This window comes from Mycteria americana, chromosome 1 (genome assembly GCF_035582795.1).
Source record: "Mycteria americana isolate JAX WOST 10 ecotype Jacksonville Zoo and Gardens chromosome 1, USCA_MyAme_1.0, whole genome shotgun sequence".
NCBI classification, from domain to species: Eukaryota; Metazoa; Chordata; class Aves; order Ciconiiformes; family Ciconiidae; genus Mycteria; species Mycteria americana.
The window spans coordinates 69,018,594-69,039,422 of NC_134365.1; the positions used below are offsets into that span (position 1 = coordinate 69,018,594).

The window sequence follows — 20,829 nt, forward strand, 5'->3', positions numbered from 1 at the left end:
TTAAAGTGCAGAGCCTGTTTTCTGCTTTAGCCAAGTACTGTCTTTCAGACCTTCCAGGACAGTTGAGAATTTTATTTTCTTTAAAAAAAGATGTACAGCCTTTAAACTTTTGCATGCCTCCATGCACAATAGTCTTTTTATTCCTCCCTCTGTTTATAAACTGGCACGTTCAGACAGATCAGGTTTTATCTGTATATTCTAATTGAAGATCTGGATAGTACAGTTTAAAGTATCTTCAGAGGTCATAGATAGTAGTATTTTTTTTTTACTGGCTTAGTTATCTGATATTAAATGCTTGGTTTAAGTTTATCAGCATGATTTAAGTGGTACTTAGGCATTTTAATTGAATAGAGTGAAAGACTATGAAAGACGTGTGGTATGAAAAAAGCTTTTCCTCTTGTGTAGTGTTAAGAAATATTTTTCTATGGATATTTGGAAGCAGCAGCAGCATATAACTGCTGCTTGCAGTTGTGAGTAGGTATGGGGTACAGGTGTTGGCATGTTGAAGGAATTTAACTGAATTAAGAATTAGATTAGTAGATACTATTCAGTCAGTTTTTACCAAGTACTCTTCCCCCAGCATATACTCAGATTTGAGGATATTTTTGAAGTAGGTACTCTAATGAACTAAATTTTGAACACTAATATTTTTTTAATGCTAGGTAAAAAGAAAATTTATGACAAAAGCTAAAATCATAAAGATGTTGAAAAGAAAAGAATCTATTCAAAAATAATTAACTTTCATAACTTACCCATTTAGGAAAAGTTGTTTACTTTCTTTTGAAATTTAGAGAGATTACCTCTAATAGTAATATAGCCATAGCCAATGATACATGGCTATGCTGGGCATTTGGACTTCTGTTCATAATTTTTTTTTATTTTCTGTGACTGTTTTAGATGTATAATCACCTATTCTGATGACACTGACAAGAAATTGTTTGGTGTGGTGCCTAAAACTGTGATATATTAAATTTCTGCAATTTCTGTTGTTGAAATAAAAATGATTTAAAATGCACCCTTTACTCTTGGGTCTCTGTTTGGATTCATTGATGCAGGCCACTGCATAGTTTGTTTTATGAACTATTAATATCATTGTTGTGTTGATTAAAGGTGGTGAACTAGCAAGTATGCTTTCTGGTCATTCTCAAATCCAGATGAAGAAAATAATGAAAATTTACTGGCCAACTGGAGATCAAATAAAAGACACAGAAGAAGATTAGGAGCAACAAAGATCTGAAAAATTAACATGACAGTTGGCATCACTACTGATACCCAGTAGGCACCAAAATACATGTTGCAGGTTGCTGAGGAAACCACATGCTTCGCATTTTAAATTCTGGAATCTTTCTAGTTCTAAGCTCCTACAAGTGATGCTGCGTGATAGCACCTTTATTTGAGACAATAGAAATAGGGCAAATGCTAGAAATTTGGAGAGTACAGAAATGAGTTTTATCTTTATGTCTGAAAATTTGATGCAAAAACTTAGTTTTATAGAGCTTTAGGATTTTTTTTTCTCATTTCATTGAAAGTAAATCTTGCATAAAATCTCATTTTAAGTTGTTAGAATTCCAGGCAGGGGGCGAATGTCAGAAAATAAAATAGGGACCATGCTGGGCAAATCTGAAATCTGAACCTGAAAAACATTAAATTGTGCTTCATTATTCTCTTTGCCACATCTGTTTATCCGTGCTGGTAGACCAGGATGAAAAGGAATAGGAAAAAAAAAAAAATCAATACTTTGCAATCAAAGCATTTTAGAGAAATAGGATTTGGGACAAAAGATAAGTAACAGTTACTCTGAAAGAAAAAAAAAAACAGTGAATCAATCACCCCTTGCTTTGGGAGGAGGTCATGTTTTGTCTTGGGGAGGGGGGGTTAACACTCCCTTCATTGTGCAATGCAGCTGCAGGCAAATAAAATGCAAGTTTTAGTGTCTGAACATAGCAGTGTTTTTTGGCAGTTGCCCATGCACTATGTGATAATTGACCTATGATAAAGTAAAGGAAGAACACAGGTTTCTTTTGTTGTTTGTTTGTTTGTGGCTGTGCTGATGTTACTTGTTTAGCTAGTAGTTGGGAAGACTCCAAATGTGATTTTCCTGCTCTTTTGCATAAGAAGCATTGCCTTTTTCCAGAGGAAATAAATGCCCTCTGCTTTTCAAAAAGCTTAGAAATCAAAATAAATATCTTATGCTTAAGGATAAGAAATACTGTGTGGCAGGAGAGAGGGACTGCAAATGGAATTTATAACTCAGTTGTTTAAAATCGGTAGTGAACATCGTTACTACAACAGCACTGTTGGTTTAGTACTCATAACTTTTCAAGTTCAGTGTTTGTACTTTAAAGATTATTTTCTTTCCATTCCGTCATCTGTGAAGTAGATTTACCTCCTCAGGCTGCTCTTCTGCTCCAACCCTGAAGAGATGAGAGAGCACAGAGAAGGAACTGCATTTTCAAACATTTAATTCAGTTTATGGTAGTTTCATCTTCCCTGGTGTGACCTTGAACTTGCCTACCAGATGAATGAATATATGACTTTCTAAGAATTAATAAAATGCAGGATGGACTTTTAGATATCCCTTTGAGACTCTCTACGATGACATTTAGTGCTTAGAAATCCTATAGTATTAACACTCCAGGCAATAGCCCATTCAAACCTGCAGCGCGAGTCCGAGTCTCTGGTTGTGCAAACTATGCAGAAAAGAACAAAGTAAGACTGTCCAAACAAAGACGGTCCGCATGTACATTTACAAAGTGGGTGAGCATCTGCCTCTTATTTAAGACTGGGTAAGTTTTTGCCTCTGTAATACACCTGTGGTGAAGCTTATTCTCTGCTTTTTACATGCTTGAATCATGAACATTTAAGGAGGAGCACCGTACGGTGCTCCAGGATCGTACTGGTCTGCTCATCAGCCCAGCTTCTGCAGGGAGGTAGAAGGAACATATGCTGGGCTTTCTGCTCAGCTAGGACTGATGAAATAGCTACTTCTTTTCAGGAGCTCTGTGGCTTAACAAGCAGTGCAAGTACAAGAGTATTTCTGTAAATATCTCTCTCTCTCTTAGAAAAAGACGTAATTCTGCTCCTTTTACTCCAGGTCTCAAGGCATGCCACTGAACTGGTTCCAAACCCAGTTCAGAGATTTCAACCACCACAAAAAAGACCTAAAGTCCCCACAGGCTTGTGCCAGCTTCTTTATTAAAACTGACAGATGTGACCTCAAAGATGTGTCCTGGAGGGTCATGGGGAACTTGTCCTCCCATGTCCCTGAAGGGATATCAGACCTCTTCTGCTGCTGCTTTTTCTTTCATTCAAGCCTTTCCGTTATAGGCTTGCTGACTACCACTGAACATAACAAAGTTGAAATTTATGGCTTTTAGAAATTTCCAGAAGCTGTTCTGTCTAATTTGTTACCCTGTGTCTCCAAGATTCTGGAGTCCCTTCTCTTTTCAGGAATATCCTCTCAGAATTGCTTTACTATGTGGGATGGGATTTTTAGATAGAGGTATTATCTTCAGTTATAATAATAATAGGAAAAATTAGACAAGCTTTTAATCCTTCATCTCTGTCAAAATACCACTAGATAAAATCTTGTGATGGCAATGAAAGTGCCGAAGAAGACTGGAGAGGCTTCATTATGTGAGTTCAAATTCAGCGTAATTATCCTGTGAGATTTTTTTCATTTCTACCATTCAGGAAGAGATTAATTATTTAATTTCCACCTGGGAAATGAGGACACAACACAGAATTTATTTTCATTTTACAGTGAGCCATGACCACTTTGAAAATAGGATCTTTACCCTTCCATTTGACTTCCGACTTCTCTGAGAATCCATTGAGACTTTTTAGAGCAATTGCAGCCCAGCTCAGATGGCATGGTGTGTCTTTTTTTATTTCTGTGAATGTACAACTAATAAGGCATTATTAGGGCAGGGGAATGCATCAGTTTCTTTATACCACTCTTCAACTCTTTGCTGGTTTAGTTTTAAAGGTGACTGATTACCATACAGATCGTAGAGTTTATTATAGCAACTTCAAATGCAGTGTCAGCAAGATCACTTCCCTCTCAGGAGAGGCCTTAGCTCATGAGATCTGACCTTTTTTGATTCTTTCTGAGCCATATAATAACATAGATTTTTCTGATTTGGAATATGGGTCCTAAAAGGTCCACAAGCTTAGCTTCAGACAGTATTTTCAATGGCAGATAGTCCATAGGTTACAGGTGCTGGTAGAGGTGGCAGTGTATTCTCCAGGGACTGACCCAAGGAATACAGTTTTTATCTTCTTGCCTAATCCAGATCAGTCATGGCAGATGCCTTGTAGCTTGAAGTGCACTCCAGCATTCTCATTGTAAGGGCTTTTGGTTGCCAAAGGAGCAATGCATTTCACGGCTCTAAGTTGGGTGCTGTTATGGCCCTCACCAGTGAGTTCATAGCCTATAGTAACAGGTATCTTGGTTAGGTTATAATAAGCAGTACATGATTACTTGTATTAATTGGTGAAATTCCCTGTTATCTGTTGGATAATTCATACTTAGTTATTGAAAACAATAAATTGCCTCCTGGGCATTCTTGGCACTATAGTGAAGAGTTTGAATTGCTTTATGTCATTAAACCAGAAGTGGGAGACTTAGTACAGTTGTTCTAAGCACAAACTTCTACTCCTGAAGAACATTGTAAGATGTTTTTGCATTGAACATCAACAGAGGAAGCATGAGACTTTCTATTCCTAAGGGTCTTTGTTCAGTGCATTTATAGTTTTATGGCAAATTGTTTTCACCGAATCATGGAGTGGTTGAGGTTGGAAGAGACCTCTGGAGGTCATCTTGTCCAACCCTCCTGCTCAAGCAGGGCTACCCAGAGCTGGTTGCCAAGGACCATGTCCAGACAGCTTTTGAATAGGGTTGCATAAGAATCGCTTTTATTAAACTTCAGAGCAGTGAAATCTGTGAGTGAATTTACTCATAGGTGCCTAACATGCACTTGAAGATTGTTTAGTAAATTATGTGGGACATCTAAACTAGTGGAGGAGGAATAAGTTAAATTTGGAAAATTGATTTTACACAAAACAAATTTTATGCTATTACAGTAATTTTTAGTGCACAGTTATGGCTACCAATGCAGCAGCTATGTTAGAGGAACCTACTAGTTCTAAACAAATTTTTATGCCTGGCTATATTATAAATTAGAATTTGTAAATGGAGAATATGCCTCTCTATTTTGATATAACTCCCTCTTTTGCTTGGAGCATTTTGTGATACCACAATAAAAATAAAAACATCTGGATCATATGTACCATATGTACCTATATTCCCAGATGTATGATAATATTCTTTTAAAAAATCAAATGTTCTGATGTGTGCGAAAGATAGCAAGCCAGTTTCTTATTTTGAAATCTAGTAATGTAAGGAACATTCAATTTATATTGATGTTATTAAAGAATCTTTCCTGTTGCCTTTAGTAACTAAAGTACTTGATTTTTTTTTTTTTTCTGAAGTAACGAATATCTACTCCTCCTTTTGGATAAGTAGTTTCAAACGAAGAAGGAAAACAGGACTGTGAGGTTAACGGTGTTAGTTCTGTAGTTCAGCTATTGTAGCTGGCTAATGTAGGGTTTTAAACTGATACACATTGCTGTAATAGTGTCACATAAGATTGATAGCAATAGCAATAGCAAAGTTACAAGAAAACTCTATTGGAGTTTCTGGTATTATCTGTGCTCCAGCATTCCAAAGAACTGAAAACACAGTTCAGCAAATCTGTCATATACAGAAGGAATCTTTTTTTTAGTATCCCTCAAAGAGGAGCAGTCATTTTAATATTATGTCCTTCTTGTGCCTTGAGATAACCTCTTGATTGGCAAGATGGAACATTACTCATAGGTAGTGGGACTGACAAATTCTGGTTTCTTGAAGGGATCTGGGAAAACAGCCAACTGTGGGGCCTTTTGGCTTCATTATAAATTAAAGGCGTAGTTTTTCTGTCAAGAGAAAGCTAATAAGCTTTGTTGGTTTATTCACTGTCGTATTAGACAAATACAAAGTTCCCTATGATTGAAGAGGCAGGAAAAGCAAGGGCGTATGCCATTTTTGAGGTTGCTTACATCAGTCTGCCTCACATGGCTTTTCATTGCTCTCTGGGTTGCAAGACTTCACAATTTCCAGCGCTTTGGTCACCAGGCGTCCAGGCGTTTTCTGTCCCTGGGGGGGATTGTCTGAGCTGTGTCTGGAACAGACATTAGTGATTGCATTAGCCAACTTAGGGATCTTCACTAGAACAAGGAAGTAGTAATTTTTCAGTTTAAATCAATAATTCCCTGGATTCAAGAGGGAATTTTGAATCCACTAGGCTAGACAGTCTTTTAAGGTGGGTCTCCGCACAATATTTATACAGTCATTAGGACTGTCATAAGGCAGAAGTAATTAATAGCATTCAAGACTATGATTTCACTTATCCAATGGAGAAGAAAACTAGTCAGTATGGAGTAGTGTCACCAGGAGAAACTAAGATCACTTTGTCCCGGAATAGCATGTGTTTGATAATTAAGATGCTCCTCTGCATGATGAAGGGCTGGCGTACCTTCTGGCAAACATGGGTGGAGGATGGTTTTAAACACAGAATTTCTGGATAAAGAGGACCACTCTCTGTCCCTTCCAGACTTTATTTTCAGTAGAGATTGGAGTGTTGATTTGCCTAAAGCAGTCTGTGGTATAAAATGGGAAAGAATATAATCAAATGATGGTACTAATTTAATATATTGGGTTCCTAAATTCTTTTTTTTTTGAGCACAGGCCATGAAAGAATTTTATTTGAGAGTTTGATATTTTGTTACCCGTGACTGTGTGTTCTCAAGTAATTCTGTAAGAGCAGTGATAGCTAAATACCAAAGAATACGCACATACCCACACTCTCACTCTTGTGTTTAGTATTTACAGTATGACTTCCTAATCCCTTCCTATTCATCACTCTCTGTCCTTTCTAGGAGAAGGAAATGGGACAATCACACTTGACTGGGCATGTTTTACACTGGGATTAGAAGCATCCCTCCTTTCCAGAGCTCTCCCCTCTGTTTTAGGGCAGTTTCACCTTATAGTATTTCTTTGATCATTTTAATAAATCAGTGATTTGGACAAAGTAGTTCAGTGTCTGAATCCAAATCTCATTTAAAATCTTTGTTCAGGTTATACAGCTTTCTGCTTGAGTGATCCTAAATGATGATGTAAATGGAGTTTAGTTTGCTGTGAGGATTTCCTTTATAGTCAACATTAAATCCCATGTTCCCATCCTATCCATTGGTCTGCCTCAATGTTTGGTCTTTTCTGCTCCCTGATTTCCATTCTTGGGTATCACAGTGCTGTGATGAGTTAAGCCTTTCCTTTCTTCGTGTCTTTTCTCATCACCCTTTTTTCTGTAATGAGAGTATGATATGTAGCACTGTACTCTGTATGTATCTAAGCAGGGATGTGTCAGTAGTTACGGTATCCTTACTCTGTTTAGAACCAAAATCAAAATCTAAAGCAAGTCAGGAAAATAGCATCAGTATTCCTGAGTATATGAGATCAAGTTGCCATAAAATGAAGAGTGTTTTTCACAATAATAATCAATGAAACAGTGTACTTGTTTATCCAAGTAAAGAAGTTTAAGTCATAATATAGTAAGTTTTTCACTTGACACTTTTTAAATGTTATATAACCTTGTAAAGCTTGAGCTATTCTAAAAGCAATGTCACAACTCTTAGTTTTATTCTGCATCTTACAAAACAGAATATCAGATCTAAGTTAACATTTACTGGTTCAAATTTTTTCCCTTGTTTTATCAGCCTTCCACAATGAAGTAGTTTTGGTTTTCCTTATTTTGAACATTTGGGAACCATCAATATGAAAATACTCCAAATTACTGTGTTTGTACTTTTTCTGTAATGAACTTTCCTAAATCAAATCTGTGCACATTCATTGTCAAAGTCTTTTGTGGGACTTGGAATGGGAATGAGCAAATGTCCCCAAAATACTTGGGTTTTTTTAATCCATTTGTATTTGGTAAGTCTTAGGAGTAAAATTTTAGAAAGCATGGTCACAGAGATTGCTTCATAATGTGAAGACACAGCTGAAAGGAGAGTTAGCGTGATGTTATTCTGCATGATTAGGCCAGGATTTCAACAAAATGGATGTAACCCATAATTAGATTGTGAAATAAAACACCAGATTATTTCAATTATGGTTCTCAGTCACATTTTAACATATATGAAATAAATGAGTAATATATAAACTTAGTGTTTCATTGAAGAGGAGAAGCAGAGTCTAAATGAATTTGTTTTGCTGTTTATGATAGCAGTGTTCTGTTTTGAATTAATTGGGTGAATGAAAAGTATTGCAGTCAAGTTGGAACCAACAAATTGTCTTAACAAAGGTTGAAATCTTGGTAGTGGTGGATAATGGATACATTCTCTTAGCTGATGAATACCAGCAAAAACCAGGGAAGTGATCATGCCCCTGTACTCGGCACTGGTGAGGCCGCACCTCGAATACTGTGTTCAGTTTTGGGCCCCTCACTACAAGAGAGACATTGAGGTGCTGGAGCGAGTCCAGAGAAGGGCAACGAAGCTGGTGAAGGGTCTGGAGCAGAAGTCTTATGAGGAGCGGCTGAGGGAGCTGGGGTTGTTTAGCCTGGAGAAAAGGAGGCTGAGGGGAGACCGTATGGCTCTCTACAACTACCTGAAAGGAGGTTGTAGTGAGGTGGGGGTCGGTCTCTTCTCCCAGGTAACAAGTGACAGGACGAGAGGAAATGGCCTCAAGTTGCGCCAGGGGAGGTTTAGACTGGATATTAGGAAATTTTTCTTCACTGAAAGGGTTATCAAGCATTGGAACAGGCTGCCCAGGGAAGTGGTTGAGTCGCCATCCCTGGAGGTATTTAAAGGACGTTTGGATGAGGTGCTTAGGGACATGGTGTAGTGGTGGTCTTGGTAGTGTTAGGTTTATGGTTGGACTCGATGATCTTAAAGGTTTTTTCCAACCTATACGATTCTGTGATTCTGTGAAAAACAAGGGGTCACCCAGTGAAGCTTTAAGATAAACCATTGATAGAGATCTTTTTATGGATTATGTAATTAACCATATATACTTAACCAACTGGCTCACATGTTGCCGAAACAAATCTCTTATGAATAGCTTTTATACTTTTGTTATTTAATTTGCATTTTACATAAAGTATTGTCCACTCATATTAAAACCTGTATGATTTGAGACAACCAATATCAGCAGGTTGGAAAGAGTGCCTCCCCCTGCACCCCTCACTTCAGAACCCTCTCTTGTATTGGCCAGTGTCCATGACAGGATTTTACAATTCAAAGACTCTGCTTTTGACTAGGTTAGGCTATTGATATTATTGAACCTCCTCAGAACGAAGCAATTTCTTAACTAAATTTAACTGTTTTACAGCTGTCTAAGGATGTGAGTCATTGCTAATGCGTAATTTTTTCTAGGCAACTGCTTTGGAACTGAGACAATGCTTAAGAGCATATGCATTGGCTCCCCTGAAAATGTGAATTTCAGGTCATTTACCAACTCAAAAATCAGTCTTCAGACTTGGGGTCCTAATTTCTCCCCCACCCCCACCCCCACCCCAACTTGAATTATTCTGGAGTCTCCTTAGAAGCTTGTAAGGAAAATGCCTCTCAGTATCAGTTTTCAGAAATAGCAAACTTTAGCAATAGGATTGTGTTAGAAGGTTTGAAGGAAATTCAAGCTATTTACTAGCAGGACAGAAGGATTGCAAACATATAGTAATATTCTGAGAATATGGTTTGAAACATCTGGTTTAAGTTCTCTTCTTATAGGGAGTATGACAGTATAGAAAACATTCTTTACTATTCGGAAGATACTATAATTCAGTTTATGGTGACTGTTCTTGTTAGTTCTACTTTGCAGTGATCTGTCAGCAAACTGGTGCTACCAGAGGATGATTAGGTATGCAAAGGAAAGGAGGACAAAAGGAAACAAAGGGATGGAAATGTCCTTAGAGATTATTTATGTAAACATAGCTGAACTATTTTTCTGGCTGATATAAATCTACTTGCAAAGGACCCCTGGATGAAAAAGCACTGGAAAGAGAATAGTCTTTTGGATCAGTGTCAATTGTTTGTTGCTTCTTCACCAAAGGTACAAAATAATTAACTGTCTATACCAGTTAAGTCAATTTTTGTTGTAGCAGCACTCCTTCCTGCATACCATTCTTTTCTCAAGTCAACCTTATTGCGTAAGTGTGCGTGCAAAGTTAGGTCAAGAATAAAGCATTAATTGCATTAGGTGTCCTGCAATTCCTAGGTATTTTTTTAAGCTTTGTTATTGCTGTGAGCAAGTTTCTTCCTTTTGAAGCAGTAGCAATGTGCCTGTTTGTGGGCCATACATTTATTTGATAATTAAGGTTGTATTTTAAGTAGAAATCACAAAAATAAATTGTTTGTGTGTTCTAAGCTGCATAGCAACAAAATGCTTTATTTGTAAAACTAAACATTGTAGAACTTCATGCTGATTTCAAAGGACTTTTTGCAGATTGGAGATCATGACAGTAAAAATGACAAAAAGATTTTATCTTCTGAAAAAACAAGCAGCTTTTTGGGGAGGAGGGGGAGCTATTCTGAATTTTAACTGGACCTGAGTAGCAGTAGATAAGTATGACTGTGTAAGATGTACCACTAAGCTGGAGTTTCCCCATGTCAAATTCTCTTTTTGTCCTGTTCTTCTCCATGCTCTCCCCACCCCCTCTAGCCTGGTTCTGTTTCTTAAGCCAACTGTATGTTCCTCTGTAGCCCATTGCCACTGAAGGACTCTCCTGGTATAAGATTCTCCATACCAGTTCAAGGTGTTACAGAATCCCACTATGTTAGGTTCAGCAACATCAGGGCATTTCCAAAGTGCACAATGATATGCCAATGTGATGTTGCAAAGGCAGTAATGTTCCAGATAAGCACTGAAGTAGAGCAGCAGTAAAAAGAAGAAAACTTTCTTGGGAGGCAAAATAAAATTAATCCTGTCTTCGGTAGGTAGGAAAATTAATGTAAACTGAACAAATGTTTACTGCTTAACTGAACAGTTCACCATCTCTACGCTGAAGTGTTAACTGGGACTCCAGAATGTAAAAATTCTTGAAGAAGAGAGAGAGAGACCACGACTGGTATCTTGCATTTCATAGTGTCTTTAATTTACTTTATGCTTAATGAACTTTACTAAATTAACTGAAGATGATTTCTAGCAAACTTTACTAAATTAACTGAAGATGATTTCAAGCAAACTACTTGAAGATGATTTCTAGTATGATGATTCAAGAACAAGAATCTCTGAATATAACTTGACAACAGTTTAACCATATTTATATCAATCGGTTGGATCATAAAGTAAAAAGAGCATACTGAAGGCAGCTGAACTTTGGAAGGAACTCTGACTTGTGTTTGCCAAAATGTTACTGAAAAACGGGAAATTGTTTTGATCTATCCTGAACTTCAAAACAACTTAAAAATCTCACCCTCACAACAAGACATGGTATGCCTGAAGCTTCAGCATTCATTCCGTTTCAGCACATTGTTGCTAGTCTTGGTAATTTAACCTTTAAAATTAATAGCAAGAACATTACTTTCAGTCTAATTGATTCAATAGTGTAATATGATACTCACTCATGTGACAGACCTTATTTCACTGGGGACTTTAAAAGCAACACCTGATATTGGAGGTTCAAATGGAGCCAACACACATACAGAAGATCAAATTTTGCTTCCATCCATGCGGTGGTGAGCTGTACTTCCTCCCACACCTCCCACCCCCCCTGGAATTTGTTAACGCTAAAATAAATGTAGGTTTTCGCAATTCATGCAGGACTGTTGCAGTGGCACTTTTGCAAGATCTGCAATAGAAATATTTACAAATCCAGTAATATAGCTTTCTTGAACAGTCTGTCAGGACTTAAGGCGACCTCTCATTAATACATTTGAGGAACAAAATTTCTTGAATTCAGATCCATCTCAATTTTCTAGAGTAAACGTCTTACCCCTTCTTCTGAAGCAACAATTTTTTTTATGTCAGATACAACAATGTGATCATGTCTATTGTAACTGTTATGTTCTCATCCTGATTTTGATGCAAGCCCACCTTTCTCAGTTTCTCAAATACTGCGGGATTCTAGCAAAATCAAGTATGACTGCAGGGTATCTAATTTTTGTGATGATACTTGTATTCTTACATTGAAGGGAGTGGCTTGTCTCCAACTAGACAGAATTGTAGCTGTTCTGTCATCACATACCTGCTTACTCGCCTGCTCTCTCTTCCACAGTAGCTTTTTTGTCCTCATGTTAATATTCCTGACATGGACAAAATCACCTCTGCCTGTGATCGGTGAGAATCCATCATCTCCTTGTAGTCATTGACCTGGAACTGACGTGACTGATAGTTCCTTTACAAAACCAAGCAATAACTGTTTGGAAAGCTCACAGCTTATGTAAAGTTTTTGGTTTTTTGGATGGCTGTGCCATAGGAATAGAACAGAAAACCTCTCAACCCACCTGATTATTTAGATCCTTTTTACAGTACTGCTTCCACCAGATTAAAGCTAGGATCAAAAAAGCGGGAGGCTTAGCAGTACCCTGAGAGATTCTTTTGTACATCTGCTCTTGTAATACAATCAAGGAATATTATCGAGTGTTAAATTGATTGTCTTCTGTATATTATGATGAAGATGTCATGTTACCAATCAGAACAATCTTTTTGCGGTGTTGCACTGGGGAGGTCGAATGCAGAGTATAAGCAAAGGCATTTTCACCTGTTTATAGAAAAAAGTACAGCGAAAGTTTTGTCTGCAAGTAAGTAATATAGCTAGTTACTACATATTGGAGATATGTAGTAACTATATTCCACAAACAGTGGAATACGCAATGAACTTTCTCAAGTTGAAAAAGATTTTGAATTTAAAATAGACAGTTTGCATTTTTAAAATATTTCCAAATATTATTGGATCTTCATATTTCTAAGAGGATTGTTTCACTTTTTTCTTGTTGTCTCAGAATGAACTAAGTTAAAGGGCTTTTACTACTTTGAATTTTTTTTTCTTTCACCACTTTATTCCTTTTACAAGTCAAACAGAATAGCAAGAAGAAAATTGAAAGTGGGAAATGAAACATAAATGCAGTTAATTCTGTTACAACCCAGGTGATGAAAATAGTTATCATTGCAAAGGCTCCATCTTTGATTAAAAACAAATATTTTGAAGGAGGAAAAAGGTTCTTTTCCAATAATGGGGGGGAAAGAGATTGAATGACCAGTTCACAAACCCAGTTAATTTATTCTAGTTTAGAAGTCACTGATACAGTAGAAATTGTTTTCCAAGTGATCAATTTACACATACCGTAGGGTTGGTGATGATTCTACAGGAAGATTTCTTGGTTGAAGCGTGATACGAAGGATCTACTAGTAACCTCTAACTAGAGGAGTTTGGGAATCTAATAGCCTTGATGGATATTAAATTAGATGCGTCTCGTTTAAATCCTTGGGCTGTTTTTAATTTGCATTTGCTTGGGGTTTTCGGTGAGATTTGTATTTGCAAAAAGCAGAATGCTTCCTTGCCTTTGGAACAGAATGCCAGAGGAAACTTCTCTTGCTTCTGCTCCTGTGCTTCAGGGCTGGAAGGCAAAATAATTAGTTCCACACAACTAGGAATAAATCACCCAGGTTGAAACATGATGGTGCCTGACAACTGGTAATGTTGGAAAAAAAGATTTCAGTAAATTGTTATTGATGAGGAAATTGGTATGCCAAGCAGATAATTCCAGTGTATGTATGTGCACCTTTACAGTAAGCTTAGTGTTACCAACTTACCCATAGATTGCTCTTTACCCGAAAAATAAGTATTTATGGCAAGAATAAAGATTGTTAATAATCTAATAATAGTATATATTTTTTATTTTTCCTTTTTAGAAATTTTGTACACTAATATATATTCCTTAGGTTTGTAGAACATTTCAGAGGAAATTTTTCATCTGCCAAATATTTAAAGACTAAACAGTGCTGGTTCAGTCCTTGTGCCTTTATGTTTTCCAGAGGGCTTGGAGATTCCATTGCAATTTATTTCATCTTTTGCTGGGGAGAAAAGACTGACCCTCTTTTGGTTATCTGTTTTATTTCTAGCATTTATTTAAGAATTTGTTCAGAATTACTTTTTTGGGCAGGTTGGGTAGGAAAAAAGGATGGTAAAACAAATAGGACATATGTTATGTATTCTTTTTGAAAAGGATTCTCAAACTATTTGCAAGGACATAATAGCAGAATTCTTCATTAATTAAGTATATGGGCAAAGTGTAGACTATTCTTTGCTTTTTTCTTCAGATTATATAATTTTGGAGAACCTATAGTTTAGCTGCTATGTGTTACAGTAATGCAGGTTTGGGAGAAAAATGGAATAAAGGCAATTATTTTATTGTTGATTGCAATTTCATAAAGGAAATTTTGCATCTATTATTATACAAGTGTTTCAATTTGGATACATCAATTGATCCAGTTCTAGCTTTCTGTAGTTTTAAGGGCATGTCCCTATTGGGGACCATCAGTTATCTGACCCTGCGAAAGGCACAGTTGTAGGTAGAGTGGGTTTTTTAGGTAGTGCCTAGCTAGTAGCGTGACTTAGAACACTTCAGTGTACCTGCTGTTCCCTGGATGATAACAAAAAACATCATTCATTACTCCAGACTGAAAAGTATGCATGTAGACTGAAAGAATAGACAGGTTCATACTTTCTACACATTACTTTTTTTTTTAATTTGTATTTTTTGGTATACAGGAGGGTGCAGTTGCAATGGGAATATGCAGCAGTCATATAGTCATATATAGCAGTCATATATAGTACTGTCGTACGCTGTCATCTTACTCTGACCACAGCAAGCAGCGTTACTGAGACATGAAAATGTGTGCTGTGGTTGTGCAAATGCTTGTGCTGCCTTGGCAGGCACCTTCATATATGCTGAAGATGAATTATTTAGCTGTCTCTTGTGTGTGGTTTGCTCACAGCAGAAAGTCACCCTGCACTATCCCCTCTTCAGCCAGTTGGAGCCTTTGCGAGAGTGTTTCGCCTCCAGAAGTAAACACGAGTCTAAGAATAGCTCACCCTTCTTTGTAGTATATTTTCATGGTTGGCTGTCTAAATAGCCAGCCTGTCTAGACAGCTGACGACACTGAAAGCTTGTAAGGTCAAAAGCAGCCATGTAGCCTGCTCTTGGGGATGTTACCTCCTTGGTAGCTGTATGTGTGGGCGCCAGGAGAACTTTTCAGTGTCAGAGCTAGTAGGGTTCTTTCTGAAGCTCCATGGGCTACAAATGTATGCTAATAAGGCATTAAATAATAGATATGAGCATATAAAGAAGGAATTTTCAATTCTTACAGTTATTTCTGACTCACTTAATATGTCACTGGTTATGGGGTTTTGGTGCTCTTTAAAATTTGTTTTGTAGTGTCATTTGTGTTGTGCCCAAATTTAAATTTTAAGCATAACTTGGAAGCCTAATACTTTTTTCTAATAGAAACTAATGGCAAAGATAAACCAAAACCAATTTCAGTCCATTCCTTAAAAAAAACAACAAAAAAACTTAACATAGTTCTTCTGCTGTCAGTAATATATAGATTGTGTACAAAACTGGTTCATAAGTTTACATGTGCTTGCATAAGAGCAATAAAAAAAAACTGGTATGAAGAATCTTTTATACCAGGAGACTCCTTCTGTGGCCATGGGTTACAGAGGAATATTAAAAAGGGTTTCCCTGAATTAGGTTCTTCTTCCTCCTACCTTCCACTGGTAACACATTTACCATGACTAGATGTTCAGCTTCCTGCAAAATCTTTTACATTTCTCATTAGGGATCTAGGGCATTTTCTAAAACTATGTTCCAGATGTAATTTTAATAGAGATAGGAGAGTAGTAGTGGATGTGTCTAAATAGCCGTTTGCTCTGTAATCACAGCAGCTCAGTTTTTGCAGGGTTGAGGAGTAAAACCTGGGGATAGTTGCTGTATTTCCACTAACCGAGGAGCTACTAACTGCTGTTCAACAGGTGAAGCAAAAAGGCTAGTTAATGCTTTCATTTAGTTTACTAAATACTGGACTAGATAGCCTTTGGGGTTGTCTGGTTACATTCTTTCTTACAAATTTTTCTTACAAATGTTCATTCTTGGAAAGAATATCTTGCTACAAGTGTTTTGGAGACAGGTACCTTACATGGCACATGTCATTCACCAGTTTATGATGTACGTTTGCTCATGCTTAGATGACAAGAAGAACTTGTCAGCAACAACAACAAAAAGGAAGCAACTGAGAAATCTGTACCCTGTTTAATCCTTTCCCGATAAATTTGTTTTCGACAGGTTATCATAGTGTTAATGTGTCTGTTTCTTGTGGGGCGTGTGTATGCATAAAATGGGTTTAGCATTAGGTCTTCTCACTCTGTCAAAAGATATATTCAGAACTCATAAATTGATCCAATTCTACACCCGCAGAAAACAAGGCTGATATATTTTCTACCCAGGGAATGATGCTTTGTGCTAGTCCACCATATAGCAAACCACCATGTAAGATGAAAAAGCAACATGCCCGTACAGTAAAGAATATGACAGTACCAAAGGAAATTCTTATAATTAGAAGTTGTGAAGTATTATTTTCAAGTGCCTTTTTTGGTTTATGCATACAGCAATGTTTTTCTCAGCTTTTTTCCTTTCACATTGTTAATACATCGATCGTCCTTCAGTCACACAGTGTCCGACATCCTCAGAAATTAGGAATAATACCCTTTCTTTGTTTATGTTATCTTGTAAAATATTATTTAGACTTTCTTGTTCTGAATTCTTTCCTGGTTATTGGAGAGGTTGCTGATTCCTTGTTAATATTTGATGGTTTTGGTTGCATTGCTTGATGTTTTGAGGTAGGATTACAGGAACTAGGCCCTTGCCTACTTCCTTTGCTTTAAGAATATTTTAAAGAGTTTAATATACTCCTAAGATGATTTTGGATAGTTTTGCTTGCTATTTTCTTAAAATTTACTCTTCCTCTTTCAGATTGAAAATCTTCAAGAACAGTTAAGAGACAAGGAGAAGCAGATGAGCAGCTTAAAGGATCGAGTGAAATCCTTGCAGGCCGACACCACCAATACTGACACTGCCTTGACCACGCTGGAAGAAGCGCTGGCAGAAAAAGTGAGTACGGAAAGCCTACGGCCCTTCCTTCGGAAGGTCCTTCTACTAATAACCTCTCTAAAGTCGGCTTTTGCGCGTGTTTCCTGGACTCTGCAGAAAAGACCCCTCTAACGCAATGGCGGGCGACATCCTTTCTGTCTGACGGGCGAGGAGGGGTGAGGAGAGGTGCGTCCCGCAGCAGAGGGCACTGCAGGACATGCGGAGCGGCAGCCGGGCCGCTCTGCCCTGGGACCAGCCCAGGGGACGACTTCGGTAGGATGAGGAGGGCATGAGGGTAGAGCCGAGCCACAAGCTGTTGCTCTAGTCATTAGCTACTCACCATCATTCTGTGGGAAAGAAATCGGTGTTCTCATGTGGTCGTCTCTTTACACCGTGCGTCTTTGGTACGCTTGTGGGATGCCTTACATTTCAGCTGTGGATTCTCTTGCTTTTTGTCCTTTTTTAAAAAACCTTCTGGCCAATACTTTATTTCCTTTTGTCTTCTCTCCTCACATATTTTAATAAGAGATTTATTTTTGAAGTTTTGCTTTGTGTTTTGTTCCCAATATTGAATCAAAATGAATACTTATCCTGATGTAGCTGTATTTCAGTCTCACTTTATTTGCAGCCTTATTGTTCTCACTGTATTTTTTTTATGCTTGCCCAGTTCTCAGGAGATAGTGGACTGAGGGAACAGCCTTGTCTATTCTGTTTTGGTGGGGCAACTTTTTGGAATTACTGTATTTTTTTTTCTTGATTCCTGGAGAACCAGGGTTACAGCTCCTTTAGTCTATCAGATTCTATAAATGTAAACTTACGGTGAAGCTTTCCCTGAGGTTGGGGAATTCACTTGCATCCCTTCAGGTTCCAAGATAACCAAAGCTCCATTGATATCTGGTGTACAGAAAAGTTGTTTCGTTGCCTTTTCTTACTGCGCATCAATCCTGGTGTCACATATGCACTACACCCCTTTCTCTCTAAAGGCGACATAACTGTACATTTTGGAAAAATAAGATTTAAATAAGTAAGGAAGCAATATGTAATGTGTCCTGGTCTTGGTTAATTTTGATTATCAGAACCAGATAAATTGTGTTGCATTGTAACAGTAGCGTGAACTTTCAGAGATACAGAAAGCCTGGTGTTTCTTAGCAATGAATCCATAGATTTCTCAAGTTTCCTCCTTCTTGCAGACCTGTTTTACAACTGTAAAGAAAAGAAAATGGCAATGTCCTACACTCCTCTTCCTTGTCTACAGTGTGTAGGAGGTGTTGTGATAAGAAGTCTCAGACGTTGAACTGACTAAGAGGGATTTTCTTCACAGAGTGCTTTCTTTTGTCAGGAAAGGACCATTGAGCGCCTAAAGGAGCAACGTGACAGAGATGAACGAGAAAAACAGGAAGAGATCGACAACTACAAAAAAGACATTAAGGACCTGAAAGAGAAAGTTGGCATTTTACAAGGAGATCTCACAGAGAAAGAGGTTGACCAGCAGAATGAATTTGTTGTGTTAGAATTTTGTTGTATGTGTATGTGTTGTATTTTAGATGAAGAAACCTGTTCCTTTATAGTAATGGTCCTTCAACAAGTTTACCTAGTAAAATATATTGTTTGAGAATTTTTCAAAGCATAAGTATTTCAGAACCACCTTTTCATGGATAGCACTCAGTCCCCTTATTTGCAGCAGTTAATCGTATTAATACTGAATGACCAATGGTCAATGATAGCATTTACAGGAGCTAAGCTTCTAGACAACTGAAGTCAGAGAACAAGCTTGTTCCTGTCTAAATATAGGGAGGAAAGGACAGAGGTTGATCAAAGCTGTGGGTGCCAAAAAGCATACAGATAGTGTTTATTCCTTTATGCAAACAATACAGCTAGTTCTTTTGACTCTGAAGAGTCCTTTTTTGTTAATTAAGTTGGTTGTTGGTAATGAGCCAGCTGTCTAGACAAATTAACCTGATTATATTAGAGAAATATGAATGTTCTCTCTTCTGCTTTTGGAATTGTAACATTCGAGTCTACTTACAATCTTTTTTCAAAACTCAATCTAAGTAAAACAATACAAAAAATACGCACCCAGGAAGTGCTAAGATTTTGTCTACCTGGAAGTCAACATTTGACAGGAGAAAATGTCAACACAAACGACACAAAAATGATTCGCAAAACAAGAAGTTCAGATGTCTTTTGGAGATAAGTAGCATGAATCAGTTTCATCTCATAGCAGCTGTATACAGAAAAGCTTTGAACACTCTCACTTTTGGATACAGTGGCCAAATCTGCTATCCACATATGGTTTTTAAATACGATTTTATTTAAAACCAATTTTTCTTAAATACAACTGTCACTGCGGCACTAGTTCCAGTTTACAGAATCTTCCATCTTTAAAAATGGTTTTAAAATGAATTTACACAAGGTTTTATTTTGATCCTGAAAACCTGAATTAAATCAAGCTGTCTTAAGTCAGTGACATGAACATCCTGACAAAATATGCTGTTCTAAGTTGGGACCTGAACATAGTATGAAGGGATAGGAAGAAAATAAAGACAAAGTAAGAAACTAGCTGTTGCACATAAAGAGTATGTACTTGATAGTTATTTTACATCTTTTGTTTTAGACATCCTTACTGGATCTGAAGGAACATGCTTCATCCTTAGCTTCATCAGGACTGAAGAAAGATTCAAGACTCAAGACACTGGAAATCGCATTGGAACAGAAAAAGGAAGAATGTTTGAAGATGGAAACTCAATTGAAGAAGGTAATCTTACTTCATATTTATGTATGTGGTGTAAGCATTCAGTGTTAGACAAATTGGCCATGTCTACACAGAAAACTTTGGCTCTTGAGTTTGAATTCTGTGAATTACTTTTCAGCAAGTGCTGTGAAGTTGTGTCCATGCGAACCATGTTACAAGCTAAGTCGATCAGAAAGTAACTTTCAGACACCGGTGCTAATTTTGGACTTCATTTACATGCAATAACAGTGCTGTTGACTTTTTTTTTTAACAGGTACTAGGAATTAAAGATTAGTCTGCTGCAATACAGTTCATCGCAGTAATTGTGCTATTAAACTGGTGTAACAGCTAAAAATTTAACAGCGAAACATTTCACATATCAATTAGCAATGCGTATAGGTGTTAATGCAATAAATTCAGATGCATGATTGGCCTGGCCCATAGGAATGCATAAAAATAAATGAAAAGAATATATCACCAGTGAAGTCTGTGATCTTTTGTTTTAATCTCATTGCCAGTCACAGCTGATACATTGGTAGGCGTTTGCTGTTCAGAAGAATTCTACTCTTTTACAAGCAAGCTCATTCATTTGAACAGAATCTTTGGGTTATGTTTGCATTGCAAGCCTTCTTTATTTTAGCTATGAGTAGCACAGATACTGCACTGTTTAGAGGAACATTGGTTTGATTTTAACTTTTTGATTTTAAAAGAGCAGGTGATGAAGAAGCGCAAAACACACTAACCGAAATAGTGATAACACTTCTATTTATAAAATTAAACAAGACAAAAGGCAACACAACTTTTTAAAGAAATGTAAGTCCTGGATTTTGGAGTTCTAGCTCTTTCTTTACATCTACTGAGGAAAAGGAGGAGTGCCCATGCTGTAGTTTGGAACTCTGTCCTACTTCGTC

At 37.3% G+C, this 20,829-nt stretch overlaps 1 protein-coding gene across 3 annotated transcripts in view; it reads left to right on the forward strand.

Annotated features, from left to right (window-relative positions):
* Nucleotides 1-20,829, forward strand: part of ERC1 (ELKS/RAB6-interacting/CAST family member 1) — a 315,343-nt gene that overhangs the window by 105,393 nt on the left and 189,121 nt on the right. For all 3 annotated transcript variants that reach the window (XM_075504308.1, XM_075504326.1, XM_075504315.1), the window contains 3 exons: nt 17,071-17,208; nt 18,527-18,667; nt 19,802-19,942. In XM_075504308.1, the coding sequence (XP_075360423.1) occupies nt 17,071-17,208; nt 18,527-18,667; nt 19,802-19,942 (420 nt within the window). The remainder of the gene's footprint in view (nt 1-17,070; nt 17,209-18,526; nt 18,668-19,801; nt 19,943-20,829) is intronic.